Source organism: Chroicocephalus ridibundus, chromosome 4, assembly GCF_963924245.1.
Source record: "Chroicocephalus ridibundus chromosome 4, bChrRid1.1, whole genome shotgun sequence".
NCBI lineage: Eukaryota > Metazoa > Chordata > Aves > Charadriiformes > Laridae > Chroicocephalus > Chroicocephalus ridibundus.
Window position 1 is genome coordinate 63,912,383 of NC_086287.1, and position 21,528 is coordinate 63,933,910.

The window sequence follows — 21,528 nt, forward strand, 5'->3', positions numbered from 1 at the left end:
AAAAAAGAAGTAAAAACAATATAGTGTTTACTCTAGTGGGAGGTGTCCCTGCCTGTGGCAGGGGGGTTGAAACTAGGTGATCTTTAAGGACCCTTCCAACCCGAACCATTCTGTGATTCTACGATTCTGATTCTATGATATTAAAGATTCCAGAGTAACTCCCTTTAACAGCGGAATTTCAGCAACTTTTAGACTGTAGTCAGTCGTGTCTGCTGGTTGCTTTGCTAACTCTTTAGAAAAAGAGGGTTGACATTAAAATCAATAATCATATTCACCTGCAGGTGTCAAAGCACTTCCCAAATTAAGTCAGTAAAATAATCTTCTCAGAAATGGTGCAATGAAGGCATTAAGATCAAGGAAAAATAGCTAGTGACAGAACCAGGGATTGCCGTCCAGGTCTCCAGCCACCCAGTCAAGGCCCTTGTGTGCTAAACTGCCCCACCTCTGACAAATGAGTTAGGCTTCTTAAGCTGTAAATTCAGAGTGATTTACTTAGCAACGTGAAACCATGCCACTCGACACAGATACCACTTCTGCTAGTTGCTCTGATTACTGTCACTTTCTGCTGTTTCTCTCGAGAGCGCGGTGCTCTGAATACTAAGACTGTTTCGGGGGCTTCTTAGAGACGGCAAACTGAGGTCATTTGTCAGGATGGATAAACTAGTCCTTATTCTTCCTTCTTCTTGTTCTTCCTCTTCCTTTTCCTCCTTCTCCTCCATAGTCCCATCAGGCATGCTCATCAAAGATATTAACTCACTAACAGGAGCTCCAATGATGCCCACCCTGTTGGAAAACATTGTGTTAATCTGCTTGGCACAACGAAGCAAAGGAGAAGCGGATAAAGGGGGACAGAGTTGTAGCGTTTCCTAGGTAAACCAGCAAGGAACCTTGCCTCCTTAGCTCTCCCCCAGGGAAAAACAAATAGCCAGGCTCACACCCTCAGCACCTTGCACAGCACAGCACGTTTCTGTCTGGAGCGTGCATGCACACAACGTGAATTGCACAGGTCCAAGTGAAGCTCGGCGCTCCCTGGAAAGGTTGGCCCTCTTACGTATGAATTGCACGACGCTCTGCATAAGCTATAAAGGCCAGATGCTCAGGATGCACCCAGCTTCCAAAGCACGCACAAAACAATTACATGTGCTTTTCTAGCAAATTTCACACTCTCAAGAAATACCGGACTTGCTGGTCATCTGTTGTAGATACGTCCAAAGATTTTGCATGTGCAGTGCTGCAGCTTTCATTACATCGCCAGAACTCTGAAAGATCCAGACAAATGAAGGCAATTCTCAAATTCTAATTTCCAGGCAGAAAAAGAAGATTTATGAGGGAAAGTCTTACAGGGTGCCTTATATACGTTTCAACAGAGCAAAACTGATTTACAGTGGTCCTGTTTACACGAGTGATTACATTAAAAAGTACTGTAGCAATACTGCTGTTAACCATGGCTGGATGGGAAATGGAATTCCTCTCATGTGGTATACCAGCCTTGAAAGAGTTTGGTTTTATCATGAATCAGATGAAAAGGCTCTATTTTTATGAGAATTGAAATTATATTTTAAAAGTACAGTGTAGTAACAAAATTGCTTTTTTGGGATAAATTACATCAGTAATGTCTGATCAGAACACTATTAAAATCTGAAAGTCGAGAAGATATAAGAAATTGGAATGAATCACGAGACGGAAAAAAATAAACATCCCATTTTGATTTTGAGAGGTTTTGATTAATTTCTGTTCAGATTTATGTTAAAGCATATTTCCCGTCCCCTGAAAACCTTTTGAATTTTAACAAAGCACTGCGATGGGCAGTAGCTGCTTTGCCATCAGTTAACCAAGAGTACTTGGTTGCCTCTGCAAGTTTCAGACTCTCTGAGGCCTCTCAGGACCTACACTCCTGTTCCTCTCTAACTCCCATGTAGACCAAATCCTCAGTCCAATGGCCCCTCTCCCGGTGAGGAGGAGTTAGCTGTCCGACACCTCTCCTCATAGCACTACCCAATCTATTTATGCAGAGAAATAGCCCCTTACTTGGTAGCGAACAATTCGGAGAAGTCTGGCAGGCAGTCACACGTGCAAGATCGAGGGTCTCTGCCCTGACAGTAGTGCTTCTGGGAGAAGTATTGAGCGCTCCCCTTCGGTAAGGGCAGCAGCGTGCTGAGCACTGGCGAGCGCTGGTGAGTCATGCTGTTTATGGAAGGACGCTTGGTATGGACTTTTCTTGAAAGAAAACAAATGCAGGCGTTACCTCAGTGTATTTGGATAGGGCAGGTTCCCTAAGGACTCACCAGTGTGTCAAATGTGTACCTCAGATACGGCAATTGCACTGTATTTGCAGCAGCAGTCCGGTCTCCTGCTTTGTGCAAGTCAACATTGTTCCTGTCTCTTAAGGTGGGATTGAACACGTCGGAGTGAAGAAGCCTGCCGATTTCTTCCCGAATCACTTGGAAGTGCTTCCGTCTGAACACAAGCCAAGCCACATAGCTGCAGAAGTTGTAGAAGCCCTAAATTGAAAACACAGATCCTCTTTTCCCTGGGAAAAGGCCCAGGGTCCCACTGCATGCTGGAGTGCAGGTTGGCATGACTCCACTAAAATGCCAGCAACTACTAGGCATCAAACTTTACCATGCATGCATCAGTGAACAATTGAAAGGAATGGTTTTTTAAAGGTATGCAGACAGAGGAAGCTAGAAACAGAGTTAGCTCAGACAGATTTCATCATGCTCAACTCTTTACAATTTGGCTTAGTCTTGCTGCTAGAAACTAAGGAGATAACCTGATATCACCACCCAGTTTCCCTCAATGATCAATGGAAAGAAACTAATTGGACGAGTCATTCTGTGGGGGTTCCTATCACACGCATCTATCTCAAGAGGCAACAATTCACCCTCTGGCTGAGCTTCTCCTTTCTGCATTGGCTGCCAAGGCAGCCGAAGGGCATGGTCTGACTGGACAGCTATTGTTTGGGCAGCTGCAGGTAGACATGATGATCCCCACCCTGAATGATGGCATTATGATCACAGAAAATATTACTACCAAATAGGAACTCATCTCATCTCACCTCCGCATGTCTGCTTGCTGATTAAAAAAACAAAATCTAGCTTTTCACTCCTCTTTAACTCTTGCGATCCCTGGCATAAACTGAATCAACCCCCAGTAAGTCCAATCTCTACTGAGTCTGTTCTTGAAAAGACAGCATAGCTGGGACTGCTCTGCGTCCTTGGAATTGAAGCCACGGCTCCCCTTTTTCAAGGAAAGGCTTCCCAGTTTATGAAGTATAAAGTACGATTTGGGCCCAGCTGTTTCGTGTTAATTTGCTGAAGCCCTGCTACATAGTGAGTCGCATAAATGGCTCATGGAGCTGTATGTGGCAGGCCAGAAGAGCTTATTGGCATCTAGAAATGTTGCCAAGGGCAATGGAAATGAAAGTAGGCTGTGAAATTTCTTACCTACAGAGATGAAACTATGAGACCAATGATGAGAAGAAATCTATAGACCAGACCTCAGGACCTCAGGCTGTGGTGGGAACTGCCTGGGGTCCAAGAGCCACAGAAGGGCTGAAACTCCCTGGTTTAGGGCTCCAAAGGGAAAAGGCTTGGTCTGAAGGGCAAAGAGATGGCATTTTACAGGGACATCTAGGCCCTAGAGGTAAAATTTTATTCTACGTACTCTGCCTTACATGTAAACTACTGGGGGAACCAAAAAGGAAAGGAGCATTTGGATGCGCAAGGGAGGGATGTGCTCTGGGCTGGCAATCGTACTCTCCATTTATCTTTGTGTCTTTCTTACCTCAAAGAAGCTCCGATCTTTCTGTAATGATGTTTTTCTCCTAAGGCAGTGAACAAGAGCACAAAATTAATAGCAGCAGTCATCCTTTCAGTTCTCTGAACAGAGCATTGAATACCACTCAGGGGGCTATGCCAAGCTGGCATTTCACCAGGGCAATAAAGTTGTTGCTGGTAGATCCTCATTACTAGCATGCAGAGACCCACTGTCCAAGAGAAAGGCAGGACTTCTGCATTGCCTCAGAAGGAGAAAATGCAAAATATTGTATGGCTCTGTTAATTAAATCTGACAGAGAACAAAGCTGGATATGACGAGCAGGCGAGGCTCCCCTGCTATGCTATCTAGACTGAACTCTCTGCATGGGCCTCTAAAAAGCGGTCAGCACTGATCTAACCCAGTTCCCACTGAACTGTCAATAAAAAACTCTTCCTGACATCACTGTGAGAGCAATGAGCAGAGTTACCGAGCGCACCAAGCCAGGCCAATGCTGAGACAATAAACTTGAAAACTAGGAAGGAGATGCCTGATGTATCTCCAAGACGAAACGTAAAACATGCCCAAGAACGACAAAGGGCCTTTATTAAAGACGCAGCAATTTGCCCAGTGGAAGCCTGAGAGATGCTCTCACCACCCACTTGAGCCCAGGGATTCTCACACAAAGCCAAATGACTGTACATCATTGAAACAGTCATTAAAGCAGAGGGTGGTGCACACATCCCAGCAGCCACTCAGTTCTCCTGGAGATGGCACAACCCACCCTCATGGAAATGAAACCAAATTTTCCATGCTAACCTACAGATCCCCACAGATCTGGCTTGGTCCTGCCAGGTGCACAGGAAAACCTGTCTCCACATCAATTCGCCAACTCCTGGCATGTCCCTTATCTTCGTGATAACATCACGTGTTCCACACATCTAGTGTATCCCCAGCTGCCATCACCTCAGAAACATCAATGCAGAGCAGACCATGCAGTTAGAGCCCTATTTACCATCTTTGGACTTTTCTTTATTGATTTTTTGATCAAGAAGACCATGTATCTCCCTACCTGGCTCCCACCAGCCATAATTCTGCTGACACTTCACAGAAGCTTGACTCTGCAAGCATGGCATGGCCGTTTGCCAAAGCAAAACTCCCAGAACAACTCTGATGCTTTTGAGTCCTTATGAATTCTGGTAAAGCACCATATTCTGTCTTCAGAATACCAGAGTGGAGAAACCTAAAGTGGCCCCAGCTTCTTAAACCTAAATGTGAAACACAGCTTCACCTTTTAACATTACAGAGCTTGCGCAGAGAAACCTATGTGCAGGCTGGCAACAGAAAATAACGCTAATAGAGTCAAATAAGGCCAGGGGTCTCCACCCTTCTTTCTCCCAGTGCTTTCTTCCCTGAGGTGAGATATTAAGCAAAGAGAGTAAAGTTTCCTAAAATAAGTGTTGAACTAGGAGGCACCTCCCATGTCTAGGGCACAGTTGCTAATTACCTAGGAAAATACAGAAAGGGTCAGGAAAACACCAAACTTGCAACAACATTCAGGACAGGACTTGTAAGAAACATGAAGAAGCGAGCAAAGAGCATCATGCCTTCTAGAAATATAGTGACACTGATTTCTCAGACATGAGTTCATGCATAAAAGAGGACAACAGCACAGCCAAGGGCAGATGGTGCAGTACGTGTGGGGCTTGGATGCAAGATGATAGTGACTTCAGACATCTACAAGCACTACTGTTGTGCATAGGGGCACACAGGGAAGAAATGCTTCCTGTGCCATTTAGCAGCTCCACAGCTTTCCACCACGGCCATGACTGTAATTGCCAGTGCATCAAACCAGCTTCAAGGAGCAGCAAGGGCCGGCTCGACTGTGTTTGCGCCATTGATGCATGCAGCTTTGGGAACACGCTGTATTTTTCCCATTATGACAAATGCCCATAAGGAAACTGGCACCACAAAAAGGTTGCACAACCTCAATCAACTTGAAAGGAGAAAGCCAGACACACCTATTCCTTCCTCGGCATTGGAGGCACAAAAGGACTAATGCTAACACACACAAATAACAGGTCTGGAGTAACTCTCTCAAATTCCAGTCTGGGATAGTATCAAGATAGGATTTTAATGCTTGCGTTTTACAAATCATGTAAATTGTTAAGATGAAGATGTTCTCCACCTAAGCCTCCCTTTTTAAACTTTCAGAGAAAACCTTTACATAAAAAATCAATAAATTCATATGAACACACAAGTCATTTGGCAGATCTGGAAGGGAAAGAAGTTTACCAACACAGTATAAGATTTCATTAAAATGTTGCTATGGTGAATTAGAGTGAAAAGCAAAAGCTTCAACACCATCATGAACCCGTAGTTGGGTTATAAGAAAATATAGTAAAACCAGGGGATGGTACACTATCAATAGTTTCTCAGCTTTCTAATCTAAACATTTTTCAGATTAAAAAAAAAAACAACTCATCAAAGGTAACCCTCATCACAGTTTCTGTTTTGATGAAGGACCTTTCCCATGCAAAAACATGTGTGCTCAAAAAATTCCTAACCATCTTTTATAATCAGGAGTGTTAATCAGTTCTGTCCCTCAGCTCTTGTTTTTGGCAGTTCATATAATGGTCTGGGAGGATCCAGATAACATTTAAGGCTAAACCGAGTCTCAGCCTGGAAAAAGATTATATTTATATAATTACAGTATGGTATGGCAATATTATAACACACTCAGCATTAGACTAACTCTGACGTCAGCTGCAGTCAGCTACTGCCACTCTGCTATGTGTAACACAGTGAGGTCTCTCTTCGTACAGCAACTGACATCATGAAGGCTTTAAGACACGGCTCTTTTCTAGCCTGTGTGTTTTCACAGCCTGGACACCGACATACCAACCCGCTGCCAGACTCTAACCCCCACTGTGATGGAAATATTAAAGAACACAGTTTCTTCTTTCATCTCTCTTCTCTCACTCCCATGCTGCTGGGATTTTTGCCACTAGACCTCTTGCTTGCCTCAATCCTGCACATTCCCACCCACCAGGCAATACGAGTGCGTGAAGAGGCAGCAGAGCTAACTAGCTGGGTATACGACAGGCTGTTTTATCCAGCTCCATCCAGTTCTTGCATTCGAGTTACTTTCTGCAATAAGTTCCTCCAAGTCTCATAAGTGCAGATGTTAGGGCCACCCAACAGAAACAATGAAATGCTGTCATGACCCTCCCTGTCCAACCAACAAGAAGGTTAAGAGGATGCCTCTGCTCAGCGGGAATCTGGAAGCAGGGATTTGGCATAGAAGGCTGCTCCCAGGAGTGCCTGGCGAAATGCTGATGTGCCAGGACGAGAGGGAACACATTCCTAATTCTGAGGTTCCAGCGTCTTGTGGGATGGGGCACACTAAAATGAAAGCCCTGCTGGGACTGCAATTTCAGCTCCCTTTTGACTCCATCATTTCACAGGTTAACTTCTCCTCTTGATTAGAAGGAAACCCAGGTTTCCCCACCCCAGCCAGGAGCAAGGCTGCCTGGAGCCCTGTTGCAGGAAGGCAGGTGAATGCTTGTGACTCTTCTGGGGGACTGGCAGCAGTTTCACACCAACTGACTGAAAAAAAATGCCTGAAACTGCTCTGAGAAGATCCCATGGGACTGGGGTGCTGGGTGGGGACTGCCAGCTCCTTTCTACTGACAGGGAAAGGAAACATTGTGCAGGAAACGTGGCTGAGGAAAGAATCCCTAACACTAGCACGGTGTGTGATCTTTCTGTCATTACAATCTCCTTCCACTAGCTACTCTTTGTGGTGCTTAGTTGCTGGCCAGCGTTAAATCACAAGAACTTCATCACCTGTTAAAACTCCTCTTTTCTTGTCCTCATCATTCGTTTTGTTTCTTTGCCTTTTCAAACACCCTCCCATTCTCTCCTGTCTTCTTCAGTTTCTTTTTTAATTCCCACTACAGGTTTCTCTCCCCTTTCTGTTTGTTGCTGGGATCATCACATCTGAAGAAAAGTTGGTCTTCACCACTCTGAAAAAGCCATGAACTGACGTCCTTGCTCAGAGATAGAAGTCCTACACTTCCAATGCCCAAGCACAACCTCTTCTTGTCTCTACTGCACTTGCTGCCCTTCAGGAACATAGTCTCCTTCACTTGCTAGACTGGTCTTACGCTATCTCAGACTTGGCATAAGAGGAATTTTATGCAAGGATCAGTGGCAACTAGCAGGTACATAACCATTTGCTTTCAAGATTTAGTAAGTGGAAGTGGCAGGGGTAAGAGCCAGGGCTGGCATTGCTTCTTGCCCTGCTGACTTTCATGTTGAACCCATCAAAGTTTCGTGTTCTGTATATCTAGCAAGGCTTCTGCATACCAGGGCTAGAGCTTTCCAGTCTGGTATCCAGAGCTCTGCTGCAACTTGTTGTGGCCAGATCAGTTGGCAACAGCTCATCAGAAACACTTTTGGAGTTAGTTAACAGGCTGTGCTGCAGGGAGATCAAAACACTTCTCTGTCTCATGGTCCCATAGCCCTCTGTGACTCCTTGGATCAGAAGACATTTGTTACCCTGGATATTCACTTATGCCACTCAACAGGGTCCTTTGCACTGGGCTGCTGTGGTCCTTGACTTAGAGAGGGTGCCCAGAAGGGAAAGCTTTCCTTGGCTTACTTTCCACCAGGCATGCGGCGCTGCCGTGCCATGCCTCGTTCAAGGATAAAGTTACAGTACACCACGGCAAGGTGAATCCTGGCCACCGCTAACTTTGCCAACACGTCGTCCATTTCTTTCTTCTCTAAAAATATCATAGTGCTGTTTAAAACAAAAAGAGAAAAAGGTTTTCAGGGAAGGTGCTCTGGACAGAAGGGATGCTAGAAAGAGTGACTGGTCCTGAGAACCAGGCATGATTTTCATGCACATAAACCAAGACGCTGCCTGACCCCACTGTCAGGGGACCCCTCTGCAGCCAGGCTGGGCTCAGATGCTTCCAGCACAGCTTGGCAATGCTGGTGGGGCTGCAAGGCCTGGGGCTTAGGCCCAGACAGTCTCTCTTGCCCCACACAACTTAAAAGCTGCATGCCCACAACCTGTCAGGTTGCTGTCTTTGATCCTGCATAGCTTATGAAGCCTTTTAGCAGCCTGCATAAAAGTCCTGGAGGTGCATTTAGATATCTGTGGGCGCAGGCTCTGTCACCGGGTGGCCTGGAGCGGTGGGTCTGGCTCATTCAGAGACAGCACTTACTTCTCTTCAGAAAGGCACACGAAGCACTTTTGGGACTGCCTCTAAACAGGAATGGCTAAAACCACAAACCTGTATTTTAAACCAATTCAGATCAAACACGAAGGAAATGCCAAACCAAAGAGCTTTCTGTTTCCTCTGCTTCCCCTGTAATCCACCCGACTGTCTCTCGGTGCCTGGGAGCGCTGCCGGCCTAAAAGTTACCAGCCTCCTTTCACGCTCGGGAGAGTTGGGTTTTTTTATCTGTCCTCTCCCTGATTGCCTCCAGCTCCAAAGCTTCCTACACAACCCACCTTTAATAAATTAGGACAATTACTCTGGGCTTCTCAAGGATAATTGCTCATAAAATCCAGCAGATTTTCCTCAAAAGACATGAAAGGGTTGGAAGCAGAAACAGACAGAAACTAAAGGGGAAAGAAAATACAGGACAGAAATAATAGCCCTTGTTCCATTCATGTCTCATCCACCACTGCTGAGTTTTTGTTCTTAGAGTCACATATTTCAGAAGTGAGTACTCCCAAGCTGTCTCCGGTCGGGGAATGCTTCATCCCCGCTGCTTTGGAAGACTGGTTGGTTGTTTTTGAAGTTAGTTACAAGATCTTCCTGAACCCAGAAGAAGCCAGGAAAGCCTCAGAATTAGATTTACAAAGAATCAGCACAGCATCAACAAAAGACAAAGTCACAAGAAGACAAATATATCCATATTCATCCTGACATTCTCTGATAGGACCCCCTTCCAATAGTTTCTTTTCTAAAGAAAGTTTAATGCACAGAAGCAATAACTTCTGAAGCCAGGGCGATCTTAGACATCTTAGGCACTGTGGACACTGATACTGCTACATGGTCTAGGTTCGAGACAGCTGAGGAGGTTTTCAGGCCATCAGGCCTGGCTCCCTGTGGACAAGAGTAGTCCCAGTAGATGAGTTAGGCACCTCTCACAGGCAGCCCAAATGGCAGGAACTCCAAAAAATACCAACTAGGAGCAGGAATAACCAGCACTGTTTTCTATGTTACTAGGTTATCACACAGGGTCTACAAAAAGAGCAGCTCGAGGACTGCACAGACATTGGATGTGTCTGTCATATAGGAACATCAGGCTGATAAAGGACTAGGTGGGTCACCAAGCCCAGTCTCCAAATAATCTGTCTGTCAGATTAACTGGGAGCAAATTATAGGTATCACTAACAAGACACATGAAATGGTACCGGCACGTCTTGCCTCCAGTCTGTCTCTACTTGTGGCACATAGCCAGTACTACATAGACAAGCAAAAAAGGGTATGAAACTAAATTACATCTTGGAGGAAGGGGGAGGGAGTTTTCTTCCTAAGCAGGCCACAAGCAACAGCCCTGAGCATGGGATTTATGTGGGATAGATATAGGAAAACAAATGGCTATGCAATCTTCTTTCACATGCTCTCAAATACATCAGCATATCACAAACCCAAGGATTCTTATCACAAGTGTAATTTTCTGTCATTATGATTCTATTATGTAGTCATAAAATCCCTTTCACAAGCTCACAGAGCTACACCTTCAGAAAAAAAGTAGTTTTGTTGCCTGTCCCCACTACTTCCTAGTGGAAAACCATTCCAGAACTTTACTCCACAGGAGGAAAAAGATAGTCCTTGCTACATTTGATTTCAAATATAGCACATACCGAGTCTGGAATTAGACCAAGTGGGTAACAGAGGAAATAGGAGGTCTTGAACAGGGAAAGAAGATGCAGTGTCAGAAAACTCTTCACACTGTGTTTAATATCCCTCTGCTTCTCCAGGTCAGCTAAGACACTAGAACAATTAAGGATGAACTTCGATATTAAATAGGACCTGAAATTGCCTTTTGTCATTTTACTTTCTTTCCCTATATTTATACTTCAGTAGATCAATATCCTGACTTCCTGCTTCTGCATGGTGTCTTTTTAAGTTTCTCTGATGTTACGCTGCATGCAGGTAATCCCGACAAGCAAGCCGCTTCCCTTCAGGGGAGGTAATGAATGTAAATAAAACAGTACTGTAGAATATCCCTTTGGGAAGCAGAGAGTCAGTATGCGTTTCCCACCAAAGGGCAGGGGTCACTTTGGGAGCACTGCATGCCAGAACACACTGAAAAGTCTCTCCTGGCAGGGTTCATCCAATGCTTGCTTGTAGCTGATACTCACTAGCCAGAGTCCCTTGGATCCAGGAAACATAACCCTGTATTGCAATAGGTCCATACTCCTCTTCGTTTCAGTCTGTTTCTGTATTTGCCACACCAATAGACGATATGAGCCATTTTGAGATGTCATGGCTGACAGGGTGGCCTCCTTGTCCTTTACCAGCCCAGAGTACCTCAACTGAATCTACGACCTTTGTGTGTGAAACTACGCTGATGGTTTTCTTTATTTATGAGTTATTCCTTGCACAATGGAAGAAACAGCTGTCAATCTATGGATATAGAACAAATCAATTCCTTAAGGCCATCAACCCTCCAACAGTCTTTTTTTCAATCCAGATAAATCAGCCCCTTTTTATGTCAAGGCTTCATGAACTGTGAGGTAAGTAATTTAAGAAAATGGTCGATGAATTCACAGAGACTATTATAGACTCCAGAAAAACACTGACATTTCTTACAATCATAGTTTGTATCTCTGCAATGCTTCCTCCCGAGGCATATAACCCTCTAACACAGCAACTCCTAAACTATGCCCCTGGCACCACCACTTCCACTCTGCAAGGTAGCAAGTGTGGTCACACACCCTTACTCGGGAACTGCTTTCCTAGCAGATATTCCTCATGTCCTAACATGTTTCTAGCACCTAAGAGTCAACTGAACCTGCTTTGCAAAGTATTTAGAAATGAAGTCTTAAAGCAAGGTGACCCACAGCACAAATTAACACCCAGCAGACTCAGTTGCAACGATTTGGTGCTCTGTATTGCAAGCAAGAAAAATGACTGGATAGGAATGTTATTGCTGGGAAATGGCATTAAGAGGTGGTAATTTGATCCAGGGCACTCGCACAGATTTAACGTTGGTGGTAGTAATGATTTATTCAAATTGCAGCATTGCCTTGAGGAGCCAAATTATTTGGTGACCCCATTGCAGCAGGACTGGATCCAGCCACCATCTTGAAAGGGAGACTACGGTGATGCCATGCCCCGTGAACAGCAGTGCATGCCACTCAGGGCAAGGCTGGGGCAAAGCGAGATTCAAATCCTCCCAGAAAATCTGTCTCCCTACATAGTCAGAGGAGCCTATGTCCAGGAGAGCACAGAGGACAAGGGGACGGGAGACATAAACGGTGAGACCAAGGATGTTTTCTCCTTAGTATTCCATATATAGACTGGGACAGTATAGCAAGCAGTCCTTGCTCATATGCAGAATCCCACAGATTCTGACATGAAAGACTGCTCTGTGATTCCAGATTTTCTGGGGCAAGCTCTGCGTACCTACACCCCTAAAGATTTGTACTCACGAACTCAAGGATCTGCGTTTCTTTTCCAGGGCGATCTTTTCAAGGTAAAAAAATAGGTAGAAGAGCAGGGCCATGAGGAACTCATCTAGTTTCTCGTTCCTAAGAGGAAGGTAGAAAGGTCACTGTGAAGTCTGCAGATTTGCAGACAGAGACATCACCAGAACATTATGAAAAAGAACAACGTCTCTGCTCAAGGGCCTGCATTATATCAAATATTAGCTATATGGTTGAGACCTATTTGTAGGAAGAACTTCACCCCACACTAAGACTTTGAAGGCTTTTTGAGAATTATTAACAGAGTCCAATAAACATGTTGAAGAGTGGATTGAATGGGATATTACCAGACATACTTCCAAGAAGCAAGTTTTCTGCACTGAACATGCTTGAAGAGCGGCACTCACATTCAAAGGAAAAGGGGGACAATTTGGACGCCTCTCCCCTTCTGAAAAGACAGTACAGCGAAGGCTCAACAAGGTCTACAGGTACATTCCTAAGCCAAAGGCAATACAGCCACTGTACGGCCCTGGTGATCTCAGGGATATGCCTCTGAGATGGAATGCTCCGCCTGCTGCCTCCTCGCTTTTAGCCTATAGAGAAGTAATGCTGATAATGTAGCAAATAATGTAAAGTAACGCAGCAAATAATGAGCCCTGTAGCTCTGACAGGAACTGAGCAGCACAGCAAGGCAGCCCAGATTCCTAGTCGTGGTAGCATTCCTGGTGCACGCAGTGTTGCAGATGCGTTGGCTAACGTGGAATTTAACTTACAGTAAAATGGATAACAACCTTCGCATATTTAAGCCCAAGTTCTTGGCTTCCTTTAGGTAACAGAGTGGAAAACTTTCAAACGGGTGATAGGATTATTTCTCTGCACATGTTGAGGACAACGCGCATTTGGTATTGTTTCCCACTGAACCTCACAGGTGAAAGATTTTAAAGCTCTGGTAGTTCATATCCCACTTCTCATATACCCTGGTCCATCCACTACCAGCTACACACGCATAATTCTTGAAACAAACTCTAAATGGCATACCTTATAACTGCTGCAAATGACAGCATGTGATGTGACTCATTTGCTTCTTTCAAAAGCAAAGCAGCATCTGAAAACATACAGAGGAGAAAAACAATATTTCCTCAAAAAAATCGCTAGTTTTAGTTAGTAGAAATAGCTTTCTAGCTTGTATGGGCGATGCCTTGCTGATACAAAATATAAGCAATTACTCACATTTGACATCATCCAACGTCACATATCCATGTTGTACCCACTTTGACAGCCTATGCAATTTTACTTCTGTGTCAGTCAGCCTTCTTTCAGGAAGCGTTGCACTGCACTCCTCTTGGAAGATGCTAGTGGTTGACCGATACATAACACTTAAGGATACAGTGTTAATTCCAGTCTGAGAATATTAAGACTATCTACCTGGCATGTAGTGTCTTCACTGCACTCAGTTTCAAAGGGACAAGCAGTGAAATGTGTTTGGCAGGTATCCTGAACAAACGTTCAACTATTACAACCACAAAAGAGGCTGGGGATGTTGAGAGAAATAGGACATTTCAGCTCTAAGGTTGTGTCTCAAGTTGCTCTTTTAGTTGCTAATATAATAAATTGTGACTATATTATTTAGATCAAAGAGGTTTTAAGTAATGGATGAAAGTCAGCTATACCATGTTGTGAATTTATAAGAGTATTAATAATAATAATAATACTTTAATCTTTGAAGTGCCTTACACAGATGAATTAATTACCTCACAATACTCTTTAGGGTAGATGAGAATTATTAACTCGTTGTGAGCGATCTGGAAACAGCAACAAAGATGCTGAATGACTTTACCAAAGTCATACCAGGCTAGTGCCTGAGCTAGCATTCAACACCAGGCATGTCTGGCTCTGTTTTTATGTTCAGGCCACTCATCCACCCTGTTGAAATGACAGCTGGCTTCCTGTTTCACGTGCTTTGTTCAGACATGATCTTCAGACAACAGATGAAAATATTCCCACACAAATTATCTTGTTTCTTTTTGAGCTAGGCTGGTCAAATTGAAAATACCTCTTTAATGTCTTGACACGCATTTCCTGAAAGTGAATATTTTTTCCTTCCTTAAGGTTTTCCTCAGCCGCTGGTTTGGAGCTGAAATACAGAGTATAAGCACGCAGTAGTATGAGTTTAAATTACTAGCAGCAGTACAAAGAGGTCAACATCCCATGATACAAAGGCATATCTATTTTGGCCTCTAAGTGACACTAAGAAAACAACTGGGTTGTGCTGAGGTCAACGTGAGACATTGCTTTCAAGAACACAGAAGCAAAGAGTAAAGGGGTTTCCCTGGGCCCTCCTGCTCTGTCTCCTGCCACCATATACACTGCACCATGTAAACCCTTCAAGCAATAGGTGTCTCAAGTGGCTTTAGGAAGATTTTAAATGTAAACTACTCCATTCCAGAGCTTTTCTTTGGGATCGTTGAGGGCAGAGACAGGCAGAGGTCACCAGGGAGCTCACACCTCTCCCCGGAGAGCTGCTGGGCAGAGTCAGCAGCGTTCCCAAGCCCAACGGAGAAGCTGGCCAGAGCTGCTGAGACGCAGACCATGAAAGGCACCTGCAGTAGCCGTATGACCAGGAGAGAGGTGAGCAGCCTGGCTCCACCATGACAAAGGCTTGGGAAATGCCCGGCAGGGCAGGAGGCAGCAGCGGGCAGCATGTGACTGACCCACCGCTGCCACGCTCCACTGCGCTCCCTGCCCTGCACTTGAGAAGAGAGAAGGGGGGATACAGCTTGGGTGTTGGGTTTTTTTGCCCTAACTGTTTAAATGATGAAGTCTTAATCCACAACTGCCGCAGAAATTCAAAGCACAGTTACAAGCACTTTGTCCCCTGCAGAGCTGTGATTTCCCTAAAGGTCTGCAGTCCTCCAGTGCTCACCATCGCACAGGGTCATACGTAACATGAGCAACAGGGAACATCGGTCTGTGGACCTCCACATATAGACACCTGGGGTGGCATTTGGCCCTCATGTCCAGCACTGCTGCTCCAGCGCGTGCTGCACATTTCTGACACAAGGCAGGACGCGCCACACACTTCTAGCCATCCCTCTGTAGTGGGTTCAGCTTGAAAGCAGTGTGAAGCAAATGCGTATCTCTGATTCTCTCCATTAACATGATGCTACAGAGCAGCAGTTAAGGAGCTCTGGTCTCAATTGGAAAAAAAAAAAAAGAAGAAGATGCAGTTGATGTTTGGGTAAAACAATATTAGACTGATTTTACCTTAGTTGGAACTGCTGTATCAAGGCCTAAACCTGCATAATTTGAAACTAAACACCATTCTTTTACCTTGCAAATTCAAGAGTGTTCGTATCATCTTTCCAGTACCACACACCTCGAGTTAGTTTTATCCTCTGCAAGAAAACAGCATACATAGTACGTGTCATAAATCTATGCTCATGTTCTCAGCCCAGCTCAACAAAATATTTATAATGCAAGCACTGTGCAAATGGACCACTTTCTATCTTTCTTAAGTCTGCTTTTCACCCAGATGTTGTTTGTTCGTGAGCTATTGAACAAAAATTCTCTGAGATTTAAGGTTGACAGCACAAGAAAGAAAAATGGGTATCTGAGCTTTTTATTTCTTCCAGGTTATGAATAAATAATAGAAAGTTTGCTAAGGTACATCAGTTCTTTGATTGCCAGTGAATCAATAAAGACTGAGAAATCAAGTGGAGCTGTGCATTAACAACACATGGCTTTTATTTGTTTTGTTTTGTTTTATAATATTTATGTAACTGTATAGACAGTATCAGGACAAAGGAAATCTTTGTTTAAAAATTGAATATGTTATGCACTTTCCCGATATTCTGAGAACTTTAAATAAACGCCAGATAGACTTCAGGGGACACTGGACAAAACTACTAGAAACAGCATTTACAGTAGCTATATATTAAAAAAAAAAAAAAGAACAAAAAAGAACATAAAAAAAATCCCCTGGAAATAAATCCATTAGTCCTTTCTTAATTAACAAGAGACACTTGCAAACTCTTAACTATTATTTCCAGGTCACCTTTAAAGCAAAATTACTCTTATTGCTGAAATCCTTCTACCTACAAATTTAAATTAGGTGAAACACGAAGGCTTTCTGTGACTTTTTGCCAGGTACCATTCAGCCAGCCAGGCACAAGGCTCTCACAAATTCTTGCTCAATCTAATTTGGTAGTACAGTGCTGGATATGGGACACCAGGATAATTTCACACCAGCAGCCAGCAGCCCAGGCAATGATTAGACCACGGAGATGAATATTAGGAAACCGTGGCTGTAATCCTTTCACAAAAAGTCATTATTTCAACTTGATTGTTCTAGTCTTCAGTTCCAGCTTTCTAATGCTGGTTTACAGCTCTCACATGAAAAGGGTCACGCAAACACGGCACTTTTATGTTACACACCAGGGATTATGAACCATGAAAGAAAAATAGAAAAGGCGGTAGTACAGTACAGCAAGGCTTACCAATGCATCACAGTAAGGAGAAAATACCACCCCTCTGTCTTCGAAATGCATCTCAGCTGCTTCTCACTAATACAAATGGCTGAATGACTGTCCCCAGCCACCCTGCTCCCTGGCTGGGGCAGTGGGACAGTCCCTGCCTGCCCTGCCCTGCCCACCCCATGGCCCTCCTGTGGTCCCCAGCATCTGCTGCAGAGGCAAACGTGAGCAGCAGCAACAAGATGGAGATGAGAAAGGTGGGGAGACTCACAGATAGCATGGTGCTTGCCTGGGACACCACCAGAAGCGCAGAAGGCAGGCCCTGTTTACAGCAGTATCCTGGTGACAGCCTGCTGTCCCCTAGGAACCGCAGATCCCAGCAGGTAAATCCCCCTCCAGCCTGCACTGTGGACTGGGACTCATAGTCTGTGGACTCTGCTCTTTCCCAGCTCTGCTAAGCAGCTTCCCTGGGTAACATTTTAGCCCAAACAGGGAAAATAAGTGCTTTCCATGTGGTAACATCTCCACGGCCACTCATTTGGACTTCTGTGTTCTTTGACGGTCAGGAGCTGCAGAGGTTTTCCTGGTTACTGGCCCAGGACTGGCAGCAGTGAAGGCAGCTGCACCTGGTCCCTCTGTTATGGGCGTTGATGTCTGTACAGCACTCTGAATGTTAAACATGCTTTAGCTTGCAACTTTACAAGGTTTAAAAGTATATCTACCAGGTCACAAGTCTGTGAAATGACCTAGATGCCTATGAGAGCAATCATCTCAAGATTTGCAAGTTCCCCCTGGAAATAATTCCCGTATGCTAAGGCAGGTCACTTAAGGGCATGATTTTGAGGGAGGGGTTTTGATCTTTGGGATATTGTCAAGCATTTGCTTTTGCAAGCAGAGAGTCTCTCACACTAGTCATTCACAGTGGATCAGTGTCATGTATAACTGGTACTGATTAGATCGCACCCAAAATTGGTACAAGTTATATTGATAAAAGCACTTTTTCCCAATAGAAGTAAAGTTCTCATGAAGGGTGAGGTTTCACGTTACAGCTAAGCCAGCCTAATAGCTAGCTGTTGATGGAAGAGGCATTCCTGCTCCCATCAAAATTTTCCCATGATTTATCTTTGTGTTGATTCTTTATTTTCTTTGTCCCCACAGCAAGGCGGCTCCCTAAACTGTCAAAAACAGTAATCCAGCAAAAATAAATGAGAAACTTTCTGTTGAGTTAGAATTTTACATCAGTTCATGGTGGAGTCAGAGAAGGGCCAGCAGAGACGCAGAAAAAGATAAGGGGACAGGGAGGACCACACCTCTAAACAGATCAGGTCAGCTATAGTGTGAAAACCAGCCACAATCTAGGAAAAGTGTGCTAGTACGGCTGCACTAGGCCAGTGTGTACTTTGAAGAGATGAAAATACCTGACCTAAGACTTTTAGACGGGTCCGTTCAGTAAGACAGAAGGAACACGTCCTGTGCTTTCAGCTCTTAAAGGTGGCATCGTTCATTTTTGCAATAGTTTCTAACCAGGGAAAATACTCCTGAAAACAGCACCAAGATGTTCATAACCACATGGAAGAACACATGAACAATACAATGCGGGGAAAGAAAATTTCCATAAAAAAAAATGTCCCTAGCTTCCCCCAGTTCCATAGCCTTACAAACACTGCATCTTTTCTCCTGTAGGTATTCTTCGAAGGTTTATCCGTGCAAACACAATCAGTCCATGGGTAGCTAAGCAGGCATCTCAAATCAGCCTGAAAATTCATCTCTGGCTCTGTTCTCTACAGCCATCTCTTTTTTTTTTCCTTTTTTTTTTGACAATTGTATTGTGTATGTTGTGTTTCCAGTTGCTATTGCAGGCTGCCAAGTACATATCTATGCCTTGGCAGCCAAGTTAGTTACATATTTAAGAGGATGAGAGAAGCAGGTTTGGAAACGACCTCAAATCTCACCCACGGCAGCTGGGCAGCAGTATAGAAATAGGCTTCCCACCAGGGGGACAGGGGAGGTATGGAACTGATGGCTCATCAACTCATTTTTATAGAGTGGGGCTGTCATTAGCCTCAGGAGATCATCGGCCTATCTTGGTTCCAGTAAAAGTTGTGTCAAAAGAACAGGGAAAAGTAAAGGACATGTTGCAGATAGTCAGAACCACCACCATTAGTGTTCGTGGTGCAGGAGGCAGGGGAGACAAGCCTTCGGCTGTACTAGAGTTGGGACCAAATTGGCACAAAAAGCCCAGATGAAAGATGGGGAGAAACTAACAGGGAGAACGACTGTGAATGTGAAGACTGGGGCTGAGAGCTAAAGACGGAGCTGGCTAGGCAGGCAGGGAAGGCCTGGGAATCAGCGCAGCAAACAGGTAACTAGGAGAAAATGAAGAAAATCTGGAAGAGATTTTTGGACAGCGGGACAGAATTGGCTCTGGCCAAGCACAGGGGCTGGTATTAGGGGGAACCCCGAGACCGACCGAGTTACCAGGGCAGGAGAGTTGGGATGCTCAGATGCAGCACTATACTACCTTTAACCGAGTGCTTGCTGGAGGAGATCAGTTCAGCCCAGGTATTTCATGAGCTAAGGGTGCAGAGGGGAGCACCAAACATCTCACCCATGCTGACAGCACAAATGGGTATCAGTCTGGAAAAAAACAACTTAAAAGCCTGGCGTTGTGTAGTAAAGGAGATTAGCGTCTGTTGGATCCCTGCTTCAGCTGTTGCAAGAGTTGGAAGCTATAAAATGAGTGAGCCAGAAGATTACAAGAAGTGAAATTAAGGCGTAATGGTTGAAGCAGTTGAAGGCTACGTGGGAAACTGATTTCCATATGGGCTTCAGTCACAGAATGCCAGGAAAATCACTCCAACCCGCATGTAACCCTAATGACCATTATTTGCATGCTCTTTTCTCTCTGAGCGAATGGCCTGGCTTTGTGGAAGTCTGAAATGCAGGACTAGGTACCCACAGCTGTGACCAAAGCCAACAGGAACTCTACTTTGAACAGTCGAAGAAGTGTATAATACTCATCTGTCTGAAAAACCAGTTCCTTGGCATTTCCAGTACAAGACCCCATAATAAAGCATCTGGCTTTTGGTATTTCGTTTTATCACCTTCTCTCTGTGGGAATTATACACATCTCAGGGGTAAAAACTATATGTTCAACGTTATGAAGCATTCAAGATGCAATGGTGATGACATTCACAGGCAACATTCTAGGGATAATTCTTCTCCAGCGCTGGGGCTGGACAGAACATAGTAAATAAGGTGTATATTGAACTGGGAAGTATTACTTACTTAGAGTATACGCTGCCCATTGTGTGCACTGACTGGGACAGGTGCCCTACAGAAGAAAAAAAATTAAAAAAACCTGTTACTGTGTAATTAAAAACTGGGTTATGATGCATAAGCACAAAGAAAGAAGAAATAGGCTTGCTCTGATGGTCATAATTCTGAACAAGTGACCTTGCAGCCTTAATAGGCTTCTTTTAATGTTGTTTCTTGCGGTGTTTGTGTATCCATGTGCGTCCCAGTAGCTGCGAACACTCAACAGTAGACACATGTATCCATTCTTTAGGTATATCTAATGTTTAATTCAGATATCACACCCAGAAAATAAACACATGCATAAACTCAACAAAAATATCACTGACTCACCATCCGGTCATTCACCTCCTTTCTGCCTCTTGTTTCTCCTTGCTGTGTCAAGTCTCCGTCTTCCATACCCACCGTATTAATTTCCTCCTCTCTTCCCGGGGGCAGTTAAATGTCAGCCCTGGTTTCTCTGGGAATATTAGACTCTGTGTGCACGCACTACTGTTTGTATTAGACACACAAGTACAGAATTCAATTTCACGGTAGCTAATACTTAGCCCATGACTACGCCATTTACCTGCCAAGTGCTTCTGCCTGCTCATTAAAAACAGGATCATGCCATATGAATGGAATAAATAATGTCTTTAGGCATAATACTATGAGCACTGGTGTGGTTTTTCACTTCAAATTTGTGCAAAATCGAAGCTCCTAATTCTTTGTTTTCAGCAATTTTCACTGTTTTTTCTCATGTTAACACTGCTGCATTTCAGTCCCATCCCTTGGGTCATCCAAAGCACAGGGCAGTTAGACAGCTGCACTGTAACTTCTGGAGAGATACCGTGTCCCCTCACGTCCTTGTCTTCCTGGGACACCAGCCCCCACCTTGCCCTAGGTTCAGAGCCCTGTGGCCTGGCTACCTGCTGCGTTCAGTGGCGACTACATCCACAGGGGCAAACGGGCTAAAGGTGTTCGATAGGCAAAGGCAGAATTAGCTACGGAGTCCAGACCGAAGGTCTAAGGGAAACCAGGAGGCAATGATTGCCTCGCATCGCTTACGCACCACAGGCTCCTTTTGGAGAGCCAGAAAAACCAGCTGCACATTCTTTTACTGAAATCCTCGTGCAATTACTCCCTCTGCGTGGTTTTATCAGATGAGATTATTGAACATTAGCAGTTGTCAGCTATTTTCATGCAGCTAGGCATTTGCCTTGTGCTCCTAACAATCAACCTTTTGTTATTAACATGCCTGTAACAGAAAGGCAGAAGTACTAACCTCGTATTCAATAGGTATTTTCAAAAATCTGATTTTGATTC

The 21,528-nt window shown here is 44.4% G+C and overlaps 1 protein-coding gene across 1 annotated transcript; it reads right to left on the bottom strand.

Moving 5' to 3' along the window:
* Positions 1–309: 309 nt before the first annotated feature.
* PPP1R36 (protein phosphatase 1 regulatory subunit 36) lies at positions 310–20,622 on the bottom strand. The gene is made up of 11 exons (XM_063333172.1): positions 20,557–20,622; positions 15,767–15,831; positions 14,490–14,570; positions 13,667–13,788; positions 13,475–13,541; positions 12,443–12,541; positions 8,423–8,563; positions 3,787–3,826; positions 2,305–2,501; positions 2,029–2,217; positions 310–783 (listed from the first exon to the last, which is right to left on the bottom strand). The coding sequence occupies exons 1-11, from the start codon at positions 20,620–20,622 to the stop codon at positions 537–539; spliced, it is 1,314 nt and encodes a 437-aa protein (XP_063189242.1). The 3' UTR covers positions 310–536.
* Between the last annotated feature and the right edge of the window lie 906 nt (positions 20,623–21,528).